The sequence below is a fragment of the Peromyscus eremicus genome, chromosome 1, assembly GCF_949786415.1.
Source record: "Peromyscus eremicus chromosome 1, PerEre_H2_v1, whole genome shotgun sequence".
Taxonomy (NCBI): Eukaryota; Metazoa; Chordata; class Mammalia; order Rodentia; family Cricetidae; genus Peromyscus; species Peromyscus eremicus.
In genome coordinates this window covers 79,406,943-79,425,059 of record NC_081416.1, presented here as the reverse complement: position 1 = coordinate 79,425,059, position 18,117 = coordinate 79,406,943, and the positions used below count along the sequence as shown (strand labels likewise).

Sequence of the window (18,117 nt, the reverse complement as noted above, 5' to 3'; positions counted from 1 at the left end):
TGTAGCTGAGTTAGCTTGTAAATTGGACACAGTGAGTTCTAAATATTAATACCATTTACAAATTTGGTTAATAAATATCTCCCTGGCATTGGCATTTTAGCTACAATTACAAATTGAAGACTCTGAAGCATTTCAGATAGCTGACAAAGCCAACTTATAATTCAACAGATAACAGCCAAACACTGAAACACAATCTACAAACAAGGAGTCTATAATTACTAACCAGAAAGCTTCAAAACATTCAGTTTCACGCTATAGTTTTGGTTGTGAGCCTAGCCTTTCACAGCTGAGCCATCTCTCCGGCCCTCAGTTTCACTCTAAATCAATCAAACTCTTCTAAATACTTTTAATTAAAGCACAAATATGTATGTCTTTGTTTTCTTGAAACAAGGTCTTGTCGCATAGCCCAAGTTGGCCTCAACTCGGTAGGTAGCCCAGGCTGGCCTCAAGCTCGCGATTCCCCCATCATAGCCTTCCTTGGATTACAAGTGTATGTCACCATGCTGGACCACAAATCTATCAATCACTCTTATTCCAACCCCTGCTCCATGCCCTTCTCTGGAGCTAGTTAGCTAACAGCTGGGGTTTCTATTGCTGTGATGACCCATGAGAGGACACATTCCTCCAGAGAACTGTCTACATCATGACCAAAAGCAACTTGGGGAGGAAGGGTTTATTTCAGTTTATAGTTCATAGTCCATCATCCAGAGAAGTCAGGGCAGGGACTCAAAACAAGAACCTGGAGGCAGGAATTAAAGCAGAGGCCATGGAGGGGTGCTGCTTATTTGTTTGCTCCCCATGACTTGTTCTGCCTTTTTTATTATAGTACCCAGGACCATCACTCCAGGGCTATCACTGCTCACAAAAATGGTCTGGGCCCTCCCATATCAATCACCAATCAAGACAATGCACCACAGGCCTATTCACAGGCCAATCTAGTGGGGGCATTTTCTCAATTGAGGTTCCCTCTTCCAAAATGACTCCAGCTTGTGTCAAATTGACATAAAACTAGCCAACACGAAAACATTTTGGAAATGATGTAGTGGTTTTTTGTTTTTGTTTTTTGTTTTTTCTCCCTCCAGCCTTAGCCACCTACATCAGGACCCATAGCATTTGCTCTCCCTCGTCTCAAGTAGAATTGTCCATGGACTTCTACAGGCCAGTTTCTTCACTTTCACCTTGGGTTGCTCCTTCTCCTTCTTCTTGCTCAAGTACCTTGCTCCTAATAGCATCCCTTTCTCTTCTCTTCACAAGTTGTTCTCGCCACAGGATGATTTCCATCAGCATCCAGAGGTTCTGTCTTTTAAAATATGCATGCCTTTAATCCCAGCATTCAGGAGGCAGAGGCAGGCAGATTCCTGAGTTCCAGGCCAGTCTGGTTTACAGACTGAGTTCCAGGGCAGCCAGGACTACACAGAGAAACCTTGTCTCAAACAAACAAACAAAAGGAAAAAAAAAAAAGAAAGAAAAGAAAAGAAAAAGAAAAGAAACCCTATCCAGGTGTGGTGTGCAGGCCTGTAGACCCGTCTCTTGAAAGGAGGAGGCAAGAGAGCTAGGAGTTCAAGTCCATCCTCCTCAATATAACAAGTATAAAGCCAGTCAGTCTCAACAAACAAACAAACAAAAAGCACAACAAACAAATAACAATAACTCAAACTAAAGCATCCTCTGGATCTTCTCCTGCTACTAGCCCATGACAGGACACATTCCTCCAGAGAGCTGTCTACACTTACTCTCTCCACCCCCTTACCTCCGATTCTCCCATTCTTTAGCCCCCTCTAACACTTACTGTTGAGACCATCCTGCTGCCCCCACTCCAGCCATACTCCTCTCCATGAGGCCGAGGGTACACTGTGCCAGCATACAAGGGCATCTGCAGACCTCACTCAGGCTGACTAGAATTCTGAATTCTCTGTCTAAATGGTTCCAGGTCTCTCAGGGTCCGTGGAACAATGTTCCCATACACATGGCTGTGGTATATGTATTTTCATGCCTAAAAGATGTCTGTTTGCTGAGCTGGTAGTTGGAGAAGTGTAGGTGGATGGATTTTGAATGAAATGGGAGAAAATAAGGAAGAAACAGTCAGGGATCAGCCTTTGCTGTGTCAATCCGCGAGGACCTTGTGGAACTGAGAAAGTGCACATTTGAAGCTTGTCTTTTAATAGCTATGATAAATATTCATTTGTCAGAGTAGGACAACAGCTGTGTGGGAGGGCTAACCAGCAAACACTAGGGATCTGCCTGTCTCTGCCCCGAGCGGCACCAGGTTACAGGTGCACACCACCACACCTGTCTTTTACATGGGTTCTGGAAATCTGGACTCCAGACCTCATGCCTGCAGCGAGCACTTCACCCACTGAACCGTCTTCCCAGCTCTGCCCTCCCCCCTCCACACAGCTGCTTGGTAACACGGATATTTAGACATATGGAAACCTACAACCGTACGTGAGTCCTGGGGCCCACAACTGTCACCCACACCAATCACATTTACACAACCCTGTGAAATCCTTCTAGCAAAGATGGCCAAGTGCCTTCCATGTGTTTATCTATGGCTAAGTCTTAGATACCACTCAGGGGCTTTTGACCCAGTTGGTCACAGTCTTCTCAGGCTCCTCCGCTCTGGATTTGCCTCCTATTTCTTCCTAGTCCTCTGTTCCATTCCTCTCACACTTACCGTAAATATCAGAACATCCTGGGGTCTGCATTCAGACCTCAATTTCTTAGCACTTAAATCCTTTGTTTGGATGTATAAAGGATTTCTGTCTGTTCATATCAACCATAGACTCGGGACACGTCTAGGCTCCTGTTCATCATCTCCACCTGCCTGTCTAATAGGCATCTCAGATTTTGCAGGTCCAACCTAGAATTCTTGACATCCCCTCAACAAACCTTTCCTTTCTCTATGCGTTTATTCCCGTTGTATCGGGGACTATGGGGGTCTAGCCCCTCGATAGTCCCCTCCCAGGGTCCAGGAAGAATCTACAATCAGCTGATAATTAATCTTTGATGAAAAGAAATGAATCTATGTACACGAAACTCCTTAGTCCATATACTTTATTATTCTGTGTCAGTTACAAGCTTATATTCTGCTCTCATATTTAGCTCCTTTCCTGCCTGATTTCTCTCTGCATTTGTCTGCGGTCCCCTCTAGGTTCTATCTTAATTCCTTCATCTAATTCTGCCCCTTCTAGGTTCTCATCCATCTTGTTCTTTCCCATATCATCTCCTCTCCCATCTCCTTCTCTCTCGTCATCTCGTTCTTCCTCATCTTGTTCTTCCCCATCTGGCTCTTCCTCATCTTCCATCTCATTCCTCTAGTATTCTCTTCTAGCCCTTCAATCTAGTTCTTCCCCATCTCAGTTTGTTCCTTTCAAGTTCTTACCCATCTAGTTCTTCCATTCTCTTTTCTCTTCTCTGTCCCTGGAAGTCCTGGTATATATGTACTTACAAGCAGTATTCCCTTAGCAGTGCAAAGCCAGGCTTCCAGGGTCAAATGGAGGGGTGATAAGAATCACATAGGGAGGCAATAACCATTAATTATCATTACAACCCCCAAAGGGAAGTGACCAATGGGGAAATGAATTAACTAAGGGCTAAATTCAGGTAATATCTAAGATCTAAGAAGAGGGCTCTTATGTGCTCAACTATAATCCTTTTTTTTTTTTTTTTTTTTTTTTTTTTTTTTTTTTTGGTTTTTCGAGACAGAGTTTCTCTGTGTAGCTTTGCGCCTCTCCTGGAACTCACTTGGTAGCCCAGGCTGGCCTCGAACTCACAGAGATCCGCCTGGCTCTGCCTCCTGAGTGCTGGGATTAAAGGCGTGCGCCACCACCGCCCGGCTCTCAACTATAATCTTAAATGTGATTGGTAGAAAATGTTAAGAATCTATAAATTGGCCGGGCGGTGGTGGCGCATGCCTTTAATCCCAGGACTCGGGAGGCAGAGCCAGGCGGATCTCTGTGAGTTCGAGGCCAGCCTGGGCTACCAAGTGAGTTCCAGGAGAGGCACAAAGCTACACAGAGAAACCCTATCTCAAAAACAAAAACAAAAACAAAACAAAACAAAAAACAAACAAACAAACAAAAGAATCTATAAGTTGCTAGGTCAATGGGAGAAAATAAAACTGTCTTCTTTTTTCCTGTGGCTCCTATCTGTCCAAGCTATCTGCCGTTTTTCTGCAGGATGGGGGAAAGTGTGCTCAGTTGCTAGGCAACCTGTGTACAGGAGATCTGGAACTAGAGTTAAGGTTTGGGAAAGGAGGAAGTAAAGCTTAATTGGCACATCCGCCAGGCCTTCTCAAACAGGTAGCCCGGATGCTTAAGTCTGTTCTTAGAGAGTACAGAGGTATCTCTGATAAAGTACTTTCCTCCATCTGGGGATGGACCTGGCCCCGGATGCTGCCAATGATGATAATTACAGGGAGACTTGAACTGGGTTTCTGGCTGAGCATAGCTGTCAGCACAGAAAGTTATCTAAATATTCGTAGAAGTGGATAGGTAAGGAGTTAGAGGTCTATAAAGTTAGTAAGGCTGTAAGAAAGGAGGGTCTGAGCTAAATTGTGTAAAGCTATTACTTAATGTCCACCTGACCAAGGCGGTGTCTCCTTGTGGAATTTGCCTTAAATCAGGAGACCTTCATGTGGATTGTTATTACTGCTAGTCCTTGCAAGTGGATAAGGGAGATATCTGATTCCAGAAAAAGCCTCTCCTGAGGCTGTTCTCCAAATACCTGGAATGTGTATGTTCAGAGAGTGATCAGTCCACACTGTTAGCCCTTCTTAGGGAAAAGTCAAATGGGAAAACTATGAAGGCACACATGATTTTCATAACAGAATACAGCTGATATATAACAAGCCAAATAACACCAAAAACTCCTTGGAATTCGGCTTCCTCTGGAGGAATTCCCTGATCCCTCCAGGTAGTGGCTTTGCCATAACCAGCTGAGTTTTTATGATATATTCCTGCGGCCTGCAACACCATTGTCCTTCCTAACTCAGGAAATCTCATTACCGTCTGCCCGAGTATTTAGCTCAGGTGGCTGCAAGTTCTGGACTCCCCACTGCCTCACATGCTGTGCATGTTTGTGTCACTGTGATTCAACAGTGACTCAAAAGAACAGCATGTAGGGGGGCAAGTTTAGTTTGCCTCATGGTTGTAGGGGGGGTTCTGGCCAAGGCTTCTACCCCCCTGTGCTGGGGAGAACAGCATGGTAAGAGGAGTATGTTGCACAGTAATGTTTACCTCACAGTGGACTAGAAGCAGAGAGAGAGATGGAGAGAGGAAGAAGGGAGGGAGAAGCTACCCTCTAGGACTGCACCAACCCCCATCACCTACTTCTTCCAGATAGCTTCTACGTCCTAAATGTTCCAGAAATTTCTAAAGCAGTAAAACACAACTTAGAGTCGAAATACTAGAGAGGTTATATATAGCAGGAGGGTTGAGAGTTTGTAGCCTAGGCTACACAGAGTCGTTGTCTCAAAAACCAAGCCTGTCTCCTAGGCATTCCCCGATCTCTATTTATACTGCCGCCATCTTCTTCTGAGTTAATGTTGATTTCATGTGCCCTGTTTGCGTCTCCCTCTGTCTGCCTCTGCTCATTCACCTCCTCGATGTTCATCTCACAGCAGCCCCACAGTCATTTAAAATCTTAAGTCGAACCATGTGAGCAGTCTACTTAAAAATCTTCCGTTGACTTCACATTGAAAATGAAATCCAGACTCCTCAGTGTGGCGACAAGTCCTGGAAAGACTTGACCCCAGCTGGGGTCACTAACTTGCTGTGTTCCTCCGTGGGGGTTCCAACCACAGTGGCTCCCTGGCTAGTCTTTATTGTCGGTGCTGGGGATTGAATTGAGTGCTTTGTGCACACTAATGTTCTACCACTGGACTACACTCAGTCCTAGCTGACTTTTGAATGCACCACGCTTGTTCTGGCCTTAAAGTCCTCGCCATCTCTTCTTTCCTGTGTCTGGATTGCGTTGTGGTTTTATTCCTTCAGGCATTTTAGAAGCAGGTTCCAGTAGCATCTCTTTGAAGAGGTCCTCAATCTAAACTTACCCCCACACACGCACACACCCTTGTGTCTTATCACCATAACCAAGTTAATTTTCTTTACAGTACCAACTTCCTTATGAATTTTTTTGAAATTGTGTGTGTTTGTACGTGTGTGTGTGTGTTTATGTGCATGAAGGCCACAGGTTGATACTAGATGTCTTCCTCTGTTGCTCTCCATATTGTTTTTTGAGACAGGCTCTCTCACTAATTCTGGAGTTCACCAATTCAGCTAGACTGGCTAACCAGCAAACACTAGGGATCTGCCTGTCTCTGCCCCTAGTGGCACCAGGTTACAGGTGCACACCATCACACCTGTCTTTTACATGGGTTCTGGAAGTCTGGACTCCAGACCTCATGCCTGCATAGCAAACACTTCACCCACTGAACCATCTTCCTAGCTCTGCCCTTCCCCCTCCACACAGCTGCTTCTTTTAAGAAAAAAAATATGTTTTTTTTTTTTACTATATTAAAGACCTGGAGCTCGATGGTGGTGGTGCATGCCTTTAATCCCAGCACTTGGCAGGCAGAGGCAGGTGAATCTTTGTGAGTTCGAGGCTAGTCTAGTCTACAAAGCGAGTTCCAGGACAGCTAAAACTGTTACTCAGAGAAACCCTGTCTCAATTAAAAAAAAAAAAAAAAAACAAACTTGGAGTTTTAGTTGAACACCTGTTTAGCACACAGAGGTCCTGTATTCCATCCCAGAATAGCAAAAATAAAAGGTCATTCTGGTTGTACATTGTCGTGTCCACCTTGACCAGCAAGGAAGACGCAACACCAGGCTCTTCTCCAAGCAGTTTATTTAGGAACCTTGAGACAATCTTCTGACCCCGGGGAAAGCCATCTTCTGACTCCCTCTCTGGGGAAAGCCAGCCCACGCCCTTTATAGCCACTGGGCAACCAACCCTGTAGTGCCACGTGGACAATGCCGATAGGGTCAGACATACGCAAGCAAGCCAGATTCCACGCCCAAGCCAAATAAGGAGTTGTTTATCCCAGAGAACACCTGCCATCGGGAAGGCGAAAGCTGGACGCCAGCGCCATCTTTGCGGCGCGGCCATGCACGGCTCTCTACAGTACATCTGTGTATCTGTTTGGTTTCTGTGTTACTCTATCACCCACGGCCAAGAGACTTTAAGCCCCATTAAAGCATAGACTTCATCTCTCTTATGGCCTATGACCTCCCCAGCCATGAGCTTTTGATCAGTTTTACAGGACCAGTCATGAATTCCTTCCCATGGAGCAGACCTCCAAGTCAATCAGAAAGTGGTTGGTTACCCCCGTTACCTTCATGTCCCTATTCCTGCAAACCTACTTCCTGGAAGTATGTCGGTATTATTGTATACAGGGTCCAGTGCCGGGCAAGGGCATGAATGTCTTTTCTCCTCCTGGTGGAATTCAGAGCACTCTCCACAACTATGAAAGCTAGCCAGCAGGGAGCAAGTTTCCTAGTTAGTTTCAGACTGATTTCTTTATGCCTACAACCAAAGTATATGATGGGGAGACATTATCTTCAAGGAATAAGGCTTTCCCATGTGTGCTTAGAGGCATATACATCCCACATACATGCAATGCACACTAAATAAATAAGTAAACAAACAAACAAATATTTCTTTTAAAAAGAGCAGAGAAAAGGAGGACAGTGTTCCGGAAAGGGAGAATGTAATTACTGTGGAAGTTCCCAAGTAGAGCGGCAGAGAGAATCCACAATAACAAGAATGTATAGTCTGCAGCTGTGCACCACAGTCCACAAATCTCACCATTGAACAAAGGCAGGGATTCACTTGGAATAGATTCTGCATTATTTCAATATACAGAATTCAAGCACTTGCTGTTGAGAGGAACAAGGGTCTGCAAGGGGGCCCAGAAGAGAGTCTAGGAGGCTGCTCATATGGTGCCTCTATTCAGGTGCTACTAATAACCAGTGTGTTCTGTGTGTGAAAACTCACCAGACTGAAACAGATAGCCTGTGTGTTTTCTGTATGAATGTTACATGCCAAGAGGGTTCTTAATTCACAATCAGCTGTCTTACTCCTAGGTGGGATGTGCTCTAAAAATCTGTTAGCTTGCTTTGCCCTTTGCATCCCCAACATCTTGTAATAATGCCTGACACATTGTAGATATTCAGTGTGTGTGTGTGTGTGTGTGCGCGCGCGCGCGCTCTCTCGCACTGTGTGTTACATGCCTGTGAATGAACAGGTGAATGATTAAACGAATTAGTCTCTGTCTGGGGAAATGACTCAGTGGTTAAGCACACTTGCTGCCTTTCCAGAGGATCTGAGTTTGGCTCCCAGCATCCATTTCAGGTGGCTCACAACCCCTCATAGCTCCAGCTCTAGGAAATCCAATCCCTCTTTTAGCCTCCAGGGCCACACGTAGTAGCAAGCATATGCACTCAGACACATAAAATAAATCTTGTTTTAAGATTTTAAAACAAATGAATTTCTGGACTCTCCCTCCCTTTCCTCCTTCCCTCCCTCTCTCTCCATGGAGTGCAGGGAATGAATGGAACACAGGAGCTTGCTCATGTCGGGTAAGAACTCTGAGTTACATGCTAGCCCTTCTGTAGCTCAGGCTGACCTCAAACTGGTGATCCTCCTGCCTGAACCTCCAAAGCGCTGGGATGACAGGTGTGTGCCACCATGACTGGCTGAGTCTCTGTAATCTTAAATGCTGTGTGTCATATTTGGTCTCTTTTGAGATGGTCCTCTTGGAAAAACTGAATCACTGGCTATTTTTAGCATTATTCCCCTGTTTTCAAGACTCCTTTGTCTTTTTGCTTATATAAGAATAATAAATTCAAACTCCCCCAGCAGACATTTCAAATGGTTTTAGGATTTAGCGTCAGGAAAGCAAGTAAAACGAGGATAGAAACTGTCTGCCAAATTTGGCAGCCTACAGGATCTTGATGGTGTTACTGGAAGCCACGTTACTGGGGCGGAGGCAGCAGATGCCAGACTGCAGAGGTTTGAAAGGAAAGGAGCTGTGAGGATCTGCAATCGGAATGCTGGCCCAGAGTGCAGCCTGGCAGAGCAGACTTGCACAGCCAGAAGGAGCTGCTGGCTTCCGTCCCCTTCCACAATAAAATAAAGAGAATACCGACAAATAGTTTCAATAGTTCCACTTCAAATTTCAGATTTGTCTTGATTTTTAGTGTTTTTATTTCTTAGGGCAGGGTCTCAGATAGCCAAAGCTGGCCTTGAACTCACTATGTAGTCAAGGATGACCTTGACCTTCTGATCCTCCTGCCTCCTCCCAAGTGCTGGGATTACTAGCATGGGCTACTACACTTAGTTTATTTGGGGCTAGGGATTGAACCCAGGACATCGTGTGTGGTAGGTAAACACTCTGCCAACTAGCTACATCCCAGCCCTTTGTTTTCAGTGTTTGTGTGAGCATTTATCACGTGAGACAAGAAAGCCCAGAGTTTTCATGCTTCAAGGGAGTCAGCAGACAGGACTGGCTTCATTCAATCTTTTAGTCATTTATGGAAGTGCCTGTTACACTAGCCCCTGAAGTTGTGTGTTGTCTAATTTTGCTGGTGGTCTTTTTGAGATAAGTCAGCACTTGTTGGCCTAGAACACGATCCTCCTGCCTCTTCAGTGCCACAGTTACAGCCATGTCCCCGATGTGAGCACTGTGGTTTGTTTTAAGTTTTAAAGGTGTGAGGTGAGTGAGTGTATGTCTGCGCACCATGAAGAGGGGATTGGAACCTCCAGAGCTGGAGTTACAGATGGCTGTGTGAGCTTACTTGTGGGTGCTGGGAATTAAACCGAGGCACCCCAGAAGAGCTATCAGGACTCTCAAGTGCTGAGTCATCCCTCCAGCACCTCCCTTTTTTAAAGTGATACCCTTTCTTCAAGAAGGTAGCAGCTAAAAGATTTAAATTCTGACAGCTCAATTAGTGGATGTAGCTTAAGTGGCATTCCTTTTAGACAGTAATGTAGAAAAGAGAACCAGGTACGGGTGACATCAGGCAATGTCCCAGCAGCCTGATGCTAGGCAGGACCTTAGAAATTACCTGGTTCTGCAGCTGCTGGCGTTGTTCACGAAAAGAGCAATTGCATATGGTGACTCATGAAACCTATGAACCAGATGAGCTGAGTTCTGCAGTGGAGTCTCGAATGAGCCCAAATAAGCCATGAAAATGGCTGTACCAGAGACAGCGTACGATTTCATCATCTTCCTGCAGCTTGGGTACAGACTTGTGTTTCTTCACTGCGCATGAGCAGGTATCATTGGTTTGCATTTAGGGGCTTCAGTGGATTTTGTTGTTGTTGTTGTAATGTTTTATTTTGTTTGAGACAAGGTCTTACTAATAGATTTAAATGTCCTGGAACTCATTACGTAGACCAAGCTGGTCTTAGAGATCCACCTGCCTCGGCCTCTACCGTGCTGGTGTTAAAGGTGTGTGTCCTCATACTGAGCCAGCTCTCCACTGACCCATGCCCTCAGGCTTCTGTGGCTCCGTCAGAGTGTTCAAGTACTTTATCAACAACAGGAAAAGAAATGAAGGCAAGGCCTTGTATAAAATTGGTCTTTAACATTAGTACTTAATTATCACTCACCTGGCAGCTAAGATCATAAACTGGGTAGTCTATTCCAACGGCCACTCTCTTATCCGAGGCACTCAGCTGCCTGCCCTGGGACCCTCAAAACCAGCTGTCATGTTCTGCAGTCCAGCGACTTCCAAAGCTTCCATGCCTGGCAGCATCTCCTTCCTCCCTAACCGTGTTCTCTGTCTGTCTGTCCGTCTGTCTGTCTCTCTCTCTCTCTCTCTCTTTCCCTCCCTCCTCTACCCTAAAACTATACATTTAAATACTCAGTAAGTGTAACTCTATTGTAGTCAAAATACTAAGTTTGAGTTTTTTGTTTGTTTTTTTTTCTTTTCTGGTGTTGAGGACCAACTTGGGTCTTGCACACACTGGGAAAGCACCCTTATTACTGAGCTAGAGCCCCAGACCAAAGATGGCTTATTTTTTTTAAGTATTATCTGTCCCTTTGTTATAGTAGGCTTTCTTGAAGGAAAGGGATACAGGCTGAGATTGCACCAGGAGTTACATGTGGTGCGTGTATTTCACAGGGAAACACACTTGGGCTGTGTTTGGGGCGGGGGATGGGTATTTGGTGGCGAATGGCTAATCTGCAATCCCTTCATTTCTCAGGTGTGATAACTGAGGCCCAGAGAGGTAATGTGATTTGCCTAAAGTCATGCAACTCGTGGCAGAGCCTGGCCTAGAAGCCAGGTGTCCTGGATCTCAAGATACCCCCCTGCCCGAGGAATGGAACCGGTAATGTATCTCACAGTGGGGGTGGGGGTCAGTCCTGGCAGCCCTGATGTGCTCTGAGAAAACAAAGGAAGCAGCCACCCCCAGTCCTGACGTGTTGAATGGGGTACAAATCAAAGATTTGAAATTCCGCCCCTGAGAGGCAGAGACAGCAGCAGCTGACACCCACACCCCCATGCAGACATCCATGCCTTCCTGAAGGTGGTTTTTCTCTGGTCATACACATGTCCGTCTCCAAACAGCTTGTCAGTGACTCATCTGGCCATTCTGCTACTCACCAGTGCAATTCCAGTGCCACAGAAAGCAGTGGCTGCTTGCAGCAGATGCATGGGGAGCCGGGGGGTGGGGGATGAGGGGGGAGGAATCAGGGAGACCCATTAGGAGGCTTCTCTGGAGATCCAGGAGGAAACTAGAGAAAAGGCTGGCTGGAGAGGGGTCTGTTGGTCAGCATGATATGCCCTGGTTATTGGCTGCTAAAATTGGTCAGTAAGAATGCCGCAAGACAGACAGGAAGTAAAACCCACCAAAATGGGAAGGGAAGGGAACCCTGGTTTCATATATTTCCACTTGCTTCTATGAAGGAATTTCTTCAGCCAAGTATTGGCAAGGTCGTGTCTCACCTATAGTAAGCTATAGTAACCACCTAGGGTACTATAAGTGAGATAGAGCCTGAGTGTTAAATGTAAACCTGGATACCAGCCATTGATACTACGTATCCATGTCTCTTAAGAGGCAGAATTAGAGAACCCACTGTGTGCCAGGAATACATGATCTATACAAACATCCTTATCCCCCTTAAATTCAGTCAGAACACAGTAGCCTAATAAGCTAGTCTCTTGGACAACTTAGTGGGAGAGAAGCTTAGGAGAAAATGACTCAGTTCGATACTATTGGTTAAAAGGTAGAAGCTTCAAAAGACGGTGTTTGTAGGCTGAGTTTGACTAGGTCTGTTTGAGATTTTTCAGGCTTGGTAAACACCACAGAGGACCTATTTGAGCTGATATCTGGGACTCTGGCTTTCCTGAGAGAGCAGACACCTGGGCACATAGGGAAAGGCTGGCAGAACAGAATGTTACAAGGGAACATCTTAAGCAGGGAGTAAAGGCACCACGGGATCAAGGCATTGTGTTACGCACAGGTGTGTGGTTACTCCCGGAGGGAGTCTAGAAGCTTCCACCCTCAGTGTGATTGTCAGGCAGGGTGTGAGCAGCAGACAGTGGGCAGGAAGTGGTCACGGGGCTAGGTCTATGAATCACTTCCAACCTCTGCGAGAAGAACATTCTATCCTGTACGAGGTGTTGGAATGAGGATTCAGGTAGAGGAAAGAGGGGGAGTGACCTTGGAACTAGGGCAGAAGGCAGGATTACAGGAGACCTGGCCAGAAGCCAGTCCTTACTCAAACCTGAATATAAAGTCCGAGACTGAGCATCCGAACCTCTAAGCCTCTCTTGGGTAAGGACAGAATCCATCCCATTCTCAAGCGTTTGGCCTGGGCTACAGAGGAGGTAGGATGAGGAAACACCCATCTCATGCATCCAGGCAGGAGGGGGAAGCGGGGAGGGAGCACTTGTCGCTCCTTTCCTTTTGTCTGTCTGTACAAATCCCCACGGTCCTTTCATGGTTGCCATGACAACAATGGCTCCTGAGAGTCTTTTTCATTAATTAACCCAGGTACTCACTCCCAAACTCAAGAGGACATTTTCTTGGCACTGAGGATCAGGGCAGGCAGGCATGCAGCCCTAACCTGTGCTTGGGTCTCTGTCTAGCCGCCTTGGGTACCCCTGCTGTGTCCCTTCATCCTTGGTTGTAGCTTCCCTGTCCGTGGAGTTCATCCGTCTTTCCCTTTCCCACACCCCTGCCTTCCAGCCTCTACTCTTCCGTTCCCTGTGGAGACTGACCTATCTCACTGGGCTTTGGGGCTTGGCGCATCTTCTTAGCCACAGTGCCGAACCAGAAATGCGGCTTGAGTCTCTGCTAGCCACCCCCACCGGAGGCAGTACGGCTCAGTTAGACTCCAGATAGTACTGTCCTGGCTCTACTTGCTGCAGAGTCCAGGTCCCAGGAGTCTGTATCTAACGGCTCAGGTCCACCACCAGATGCTCAGATCCCCGCAGATGCTTCAGTGTGGGGACAGAAGTCAGGTGTCTTACAATGTCCTTTTGTCAGATGTAATCTTAGGAGCTGATTCTCCCAGGAAAGGAAGCATTAATAACAAGGGAAGTGATTCTAGCTTTACACTATGGAATAAAATGAAAATTATGCCACTCTCATTCATTCATTCATTCATTTCTTTTGCAGTGCTAGGGATCAAACCCAGGGCCTTCAGCCTGCCAGATAAATGTTGTAGCATTGAGTCACAACCCTGACCCAGCACATGTCATTTTAAGTGTTTAGTAGCTATGTGTTTTCTAATGATAGAAACATATGAAACTGATAAGATTTTTTTTATTGAATCCAGCACTTCTAAAATACCGTCGCAACGTGTGCTCAATATAAAAATTACCCAGTGGTGTGTTCTTCTCTGCTGCTCTTTAAGTCTTTGAAACCCATGGTGATTTTTTTTTTAACTCTTAAAAGCACAGTTCAGTTCTGATGCTGAACTTCCACCGGAGACGTATGATCCACATTTATATTCACAGTTGAAAAGAATGATATACCCGTGTTGTCTAGACATGGACACATCTTCCCACTAGCGACATATTACCCAGTGGGCTTTCGCTCTCTAGTCTTCATTTCCTCCGTAGGGATCTTTGTAGCTCATCTTTGTCATAATTGTTTGACCTTGAAGCAAAAGCTTGTCTGTTTCAGCAATTTTAAAACTGCTTTTGTCCAAACCATCTCAACCTGCTGTATCTGGAACCAACTCAGTGTTGAGAGCATGAGATGCAAAGGAGGTTATAGACACTAAAAAGTAACTCAAAGCTTGTTTATTTGTTTGTTTGTTTTTCTGGTTGTTTTCAAGAAAGGGTTTCTCTGTGTAGCCCTAGCTGTCCTGGAAATCACTCTGTCGATCATGCTGGACTCTAACTCACAGAGATCCACCTGCTTCTGCCTCCTATCAAAGCTTGTTAATACCACCAATGTGTTCTTCAAACTTTTCTCGTTGATTCTGCAGAAAATTTGCATACTGTTGGCCATCACCACTGAAAATGTTATTCATATAGCTTCACGGGTTTTAAAAAGAGATTTATTTAATTATTAATGTGTGTGTATTTATGTACATATGTATGTGTGTGTGTGTGTATGTATGTATCTGGGTGTTTTGAACTCATGTCTGTCTGTGCACCACATGTGTGCAGTACCTGTGGAGGACGGAAGAGGCTGTGGGATTCCCTAGGCCTGTTACAGACCATTGTGAGCTGCCATGTGACTGCTGGGAATCTGGGTCCTCAGGACGGGCACGAGTGCTCTTAACCACCTAGCCATCTCTCCAGCCCTGGATTTGTGTTTGAAAGTGAGCAAAAGAATACTGACTGGTTTGCATCATGAAAAGTTAGGTTTTAATATAAGTTCCAATCCCTTTCTAGATAGGGCAAAAGTCCATTTTTCTTTCCCTTTGTGCTTCACGTGTGGCGTCTTCACGTGCACTCTAATATTGACGAAAATCCAGAAACCACTGTCATGTTCTGTCTTTGACTATTAAGTACCTGGCTAAACATGTCTTTTTGTCTCAAGAAAATCTTGAACTGGAACTGACAGTCCCATGAGTCTTGGTGAAATCCATGCACAATTCAAGCAACAAATGTTGGCATAGCCCCAACATCCCTATGCTCGCTGCCTTGAATTCCTTTCACAGGTTCCATACATTGGTGGTGAGTCATAGCATTGTACATACACACTGAACAGTTTTAGCAACTGTATCCATGACACTTTCTAGTCTGCTCCTGAAAGCTGCGCAGATATTTTGAGTATACATCATACGGTGGGATGAAGCCATAAAGGGAAACATCAGTCTCCCTCCTGTTTGGAGATCCCGATGAGTCTGCATTTCTGGAGCACCATCTGGCACGGCAGGAACAAATTTCCCATAGCTAACTGAAAACTCTGCCACACCAAATGTAAAAGATTACAACAATCCACTCCACAAAATTGTGAATTGGCAATGCTTCTTGGTACATTTGGAAGACATTTAAGAGTGAATATACCCAACTTTAAGAGGGCAGTGTCTTGGTTTCTTTTCTGTTGCTATGATTTAAAAACAAAACAAAACAAACTTGAAAAAGAGCAATTCAAGGGAGAAAGGATTTCTTTCAGCTCACAGTTCATCATAATGGGGAACTCACAGCCATGGGAGCTTGAAGCAGCTGGTTACTTTAGGTCCTCAGTCAGAAGAGAGTCACGAAGGCCATTCCAATGATCAACAATGAATACACAGTCTCCATTGCAGCAAAGGATCGCTAGCCTAGGGAATGGTCCCACCCACTGTTAAGATGAGTCTTCGCACATCTGTGGTCAAGGTGATCCCCACATGACCAGTGGCCCATCCCCCCATGACTCTAGAGTCTGTCAGGTTGTGGAGAATTAACACTACAGCCATTAGCAGTATCTTAATGACATGATTCAGTTAAAATGTGCCGGTTTTCACGTCCTTAATGAATTTATCTCTGATACATTCTTTTATTCTATGGAAAACTATTTGTTGACCTTTTAAACATTGTTTGCTTTCCTCTGTAGGGATGATCATAGTGCCTGGACTAATTTTTGCCCCTACAAGCAATGTCTAAGCACCTTACACACACACACACACACACACACACACACACACACACACACCCGCAGCACTTGAAATTTAAAAAATTAAGTAAAGCTAAAATTAGAGTTCCATACTCACAGCAGCCACATTTGAGTTTTGAAGGTTGTAACATGTGGGTGCTGGGAATGGACCCCAGCACCTGAGGGACAACATGTGGCTGCCTTGGGGGACAGTGATGCTCTAGTCATCCGAGATAACACACAGGGGCCGGTCCTCTGCTCAGTGTCTTCCATGAAGGAACTCTGACTATGTGTACAGGGAGGTAGGTGGGAGGAGGTACCCTGCAATACCATTGACAGCAGCCACGGACTAGAGCAATTCACACATTGGTCACCTCACCGGGCTATGTAAAAACAATCAAACCACAATAAAATCTGTGATATATCTATTCTAAGAAACTTTATACCAGATTTTAAAATAGACACATAGCCAGATCTAAGACATATTTCTAGAGGGAGAGGAGAAAAATCAAGTTGTACCATGCAACCATTTTTTAATATTGTATTTTTAAAATGGATGATAGATGGGCTCTGAAGAAATGGCTCAGTAGTTTAGAGCCCTGGCTGCTCTTCCAAGTTCCTGGGCTCCATTCCCAACACCCACACGTTGGCTTACAATCTTTAGTAACTCCAGTTAAAGGGAATCTGATGCCCTCTGTCTCAAAGAATAAAGTGGTACCCAATTGAGGAAAGAAGATGTCTGATGTTAATATCCTGGTTCGGTTTTGTTTATTTGTTCATTTGTTTGTTTTTGTCTATTTGACACAGCTAGAGCTATCTGGGAAGAGGGAACCTCAATTGAGAATGTGAGAAAACATCTCTATCAGACTGGCCTGTAGGCAACTCAGTGGGACGGTTTCTTGATTAAGGGTTGATGTAAGAAGGCCCCTGGATAGGTAGTCCTGGGTGGCGTGAGGAAGCAGCCTGAGCAAGCTGAGGGCCAAGCCAGTAAGAAGGTTCTTCCATAGTCTCTGCTTCAGTTCCTGCCTTCAGGTTCCTGCTGGAGTCTGGTGTTCCTCCAACAATGTACTGCGATAGGGACATGTAAGCCGAACACGCCTTGTCCTTTTCAAGTTGCTTTTGGTCATGATCTTTATCACAGCAATAAAAAGCCAAGTGGGGGAGTCAACTTCTGGCCTCTGCACTCAACACATGTAAGGTGTGTAAATGCACCCACACTTAATGCACACACACACACACACACACACACACACACACACACACACAGAAGTGGCTTCCTCTGAACTTCCGTGGAGGGAGAAAGACAACCCAGATCGACTTGGGTTTGATAAGAAGTTGAGCCTTCAGGTATTACTCACATAATTAAAATTAACTTAGAAGAAAGAACTTAAGAAAGGGGAAGTCGTGACAGAAATGGAAAGATGAACAAAGAACCCAATTAAATAGAACTAATTGCAGCACACATTAGGAGGCGGCTAAATAAGTTATCACATGGCACAATATTTAATATGAATGTCAAAAGTAAGTCTTCAAAGAGAAGATATACAAATTACAGGGTGGCCTCTCTGGAAGCTGAAAATGGGAAATGCCAGGCAGTGATCAAAACTAATCTACGAAGCTTTGTGCCACCAGTGCCTGGCTACCGGCCAGGGAACACATCCTAAGCTGCTGTTGTTTCAGAAACTCCGACCACAGGAGCATTGGCATCCATTCCTTTGGCTCAACGTTTCCCAGCCTGCACGGCGGTTGTTCCTAGCTCTTCTTTCAGGTCCAGCCCCGCTGTTCCTTTTTTTCCTTCAGCTTTCTCTTTTTTTATTGCTTAAATGTATGTGTTGATAAATGGTAATTGGGTAACAGAACCCAAACAGCACAGCCTTCCTCTGGAGTGGGACAGAGGCGGGGAAATGGTGGATAAAGCCTATAGGACATGCATGGATGCATTTAATTCTTAGTTCAAACTCAAAATTACCCTAACCCCTCCTGACATTGACTAAATAAGTTAGTCAAGAAGGATACTTGGATGAGAAGAGGCCAGGGAATCATCGTGAACTCTGTTGAAAAGCACCCTGA

The 18,117-nt window shown here is 45.2% G+C and overlaps 1 protein-coding gene across 2 annotated transcripts in view; it reads left to right on the top strand.

Annotated features, from left to right (window-relative positions):
• Positions 1–18,117, top strand: part of Tnrc6a (trinucleotide repeat containing adaptor 6A) — a 178,668-nt gene that overhangs the window by 20,054 nt on the left and 140,497 nt on the right. For both annotated transcript variants that reach the window (XM_059267308.1, XM_059267294.1), the window contains exon 2: positions 11,212–11,337. In XM_059267308.1, coding sequence (XP_059123291.1) covers positions 11,258–11,337 — 80 coding nt within the window. In that variant the 5' untranslated portion in view covers positions 11,212–11,257. The remainder of the gene's footprint in view (positions 1–11,211; positions 11,338–18,117) is intronic.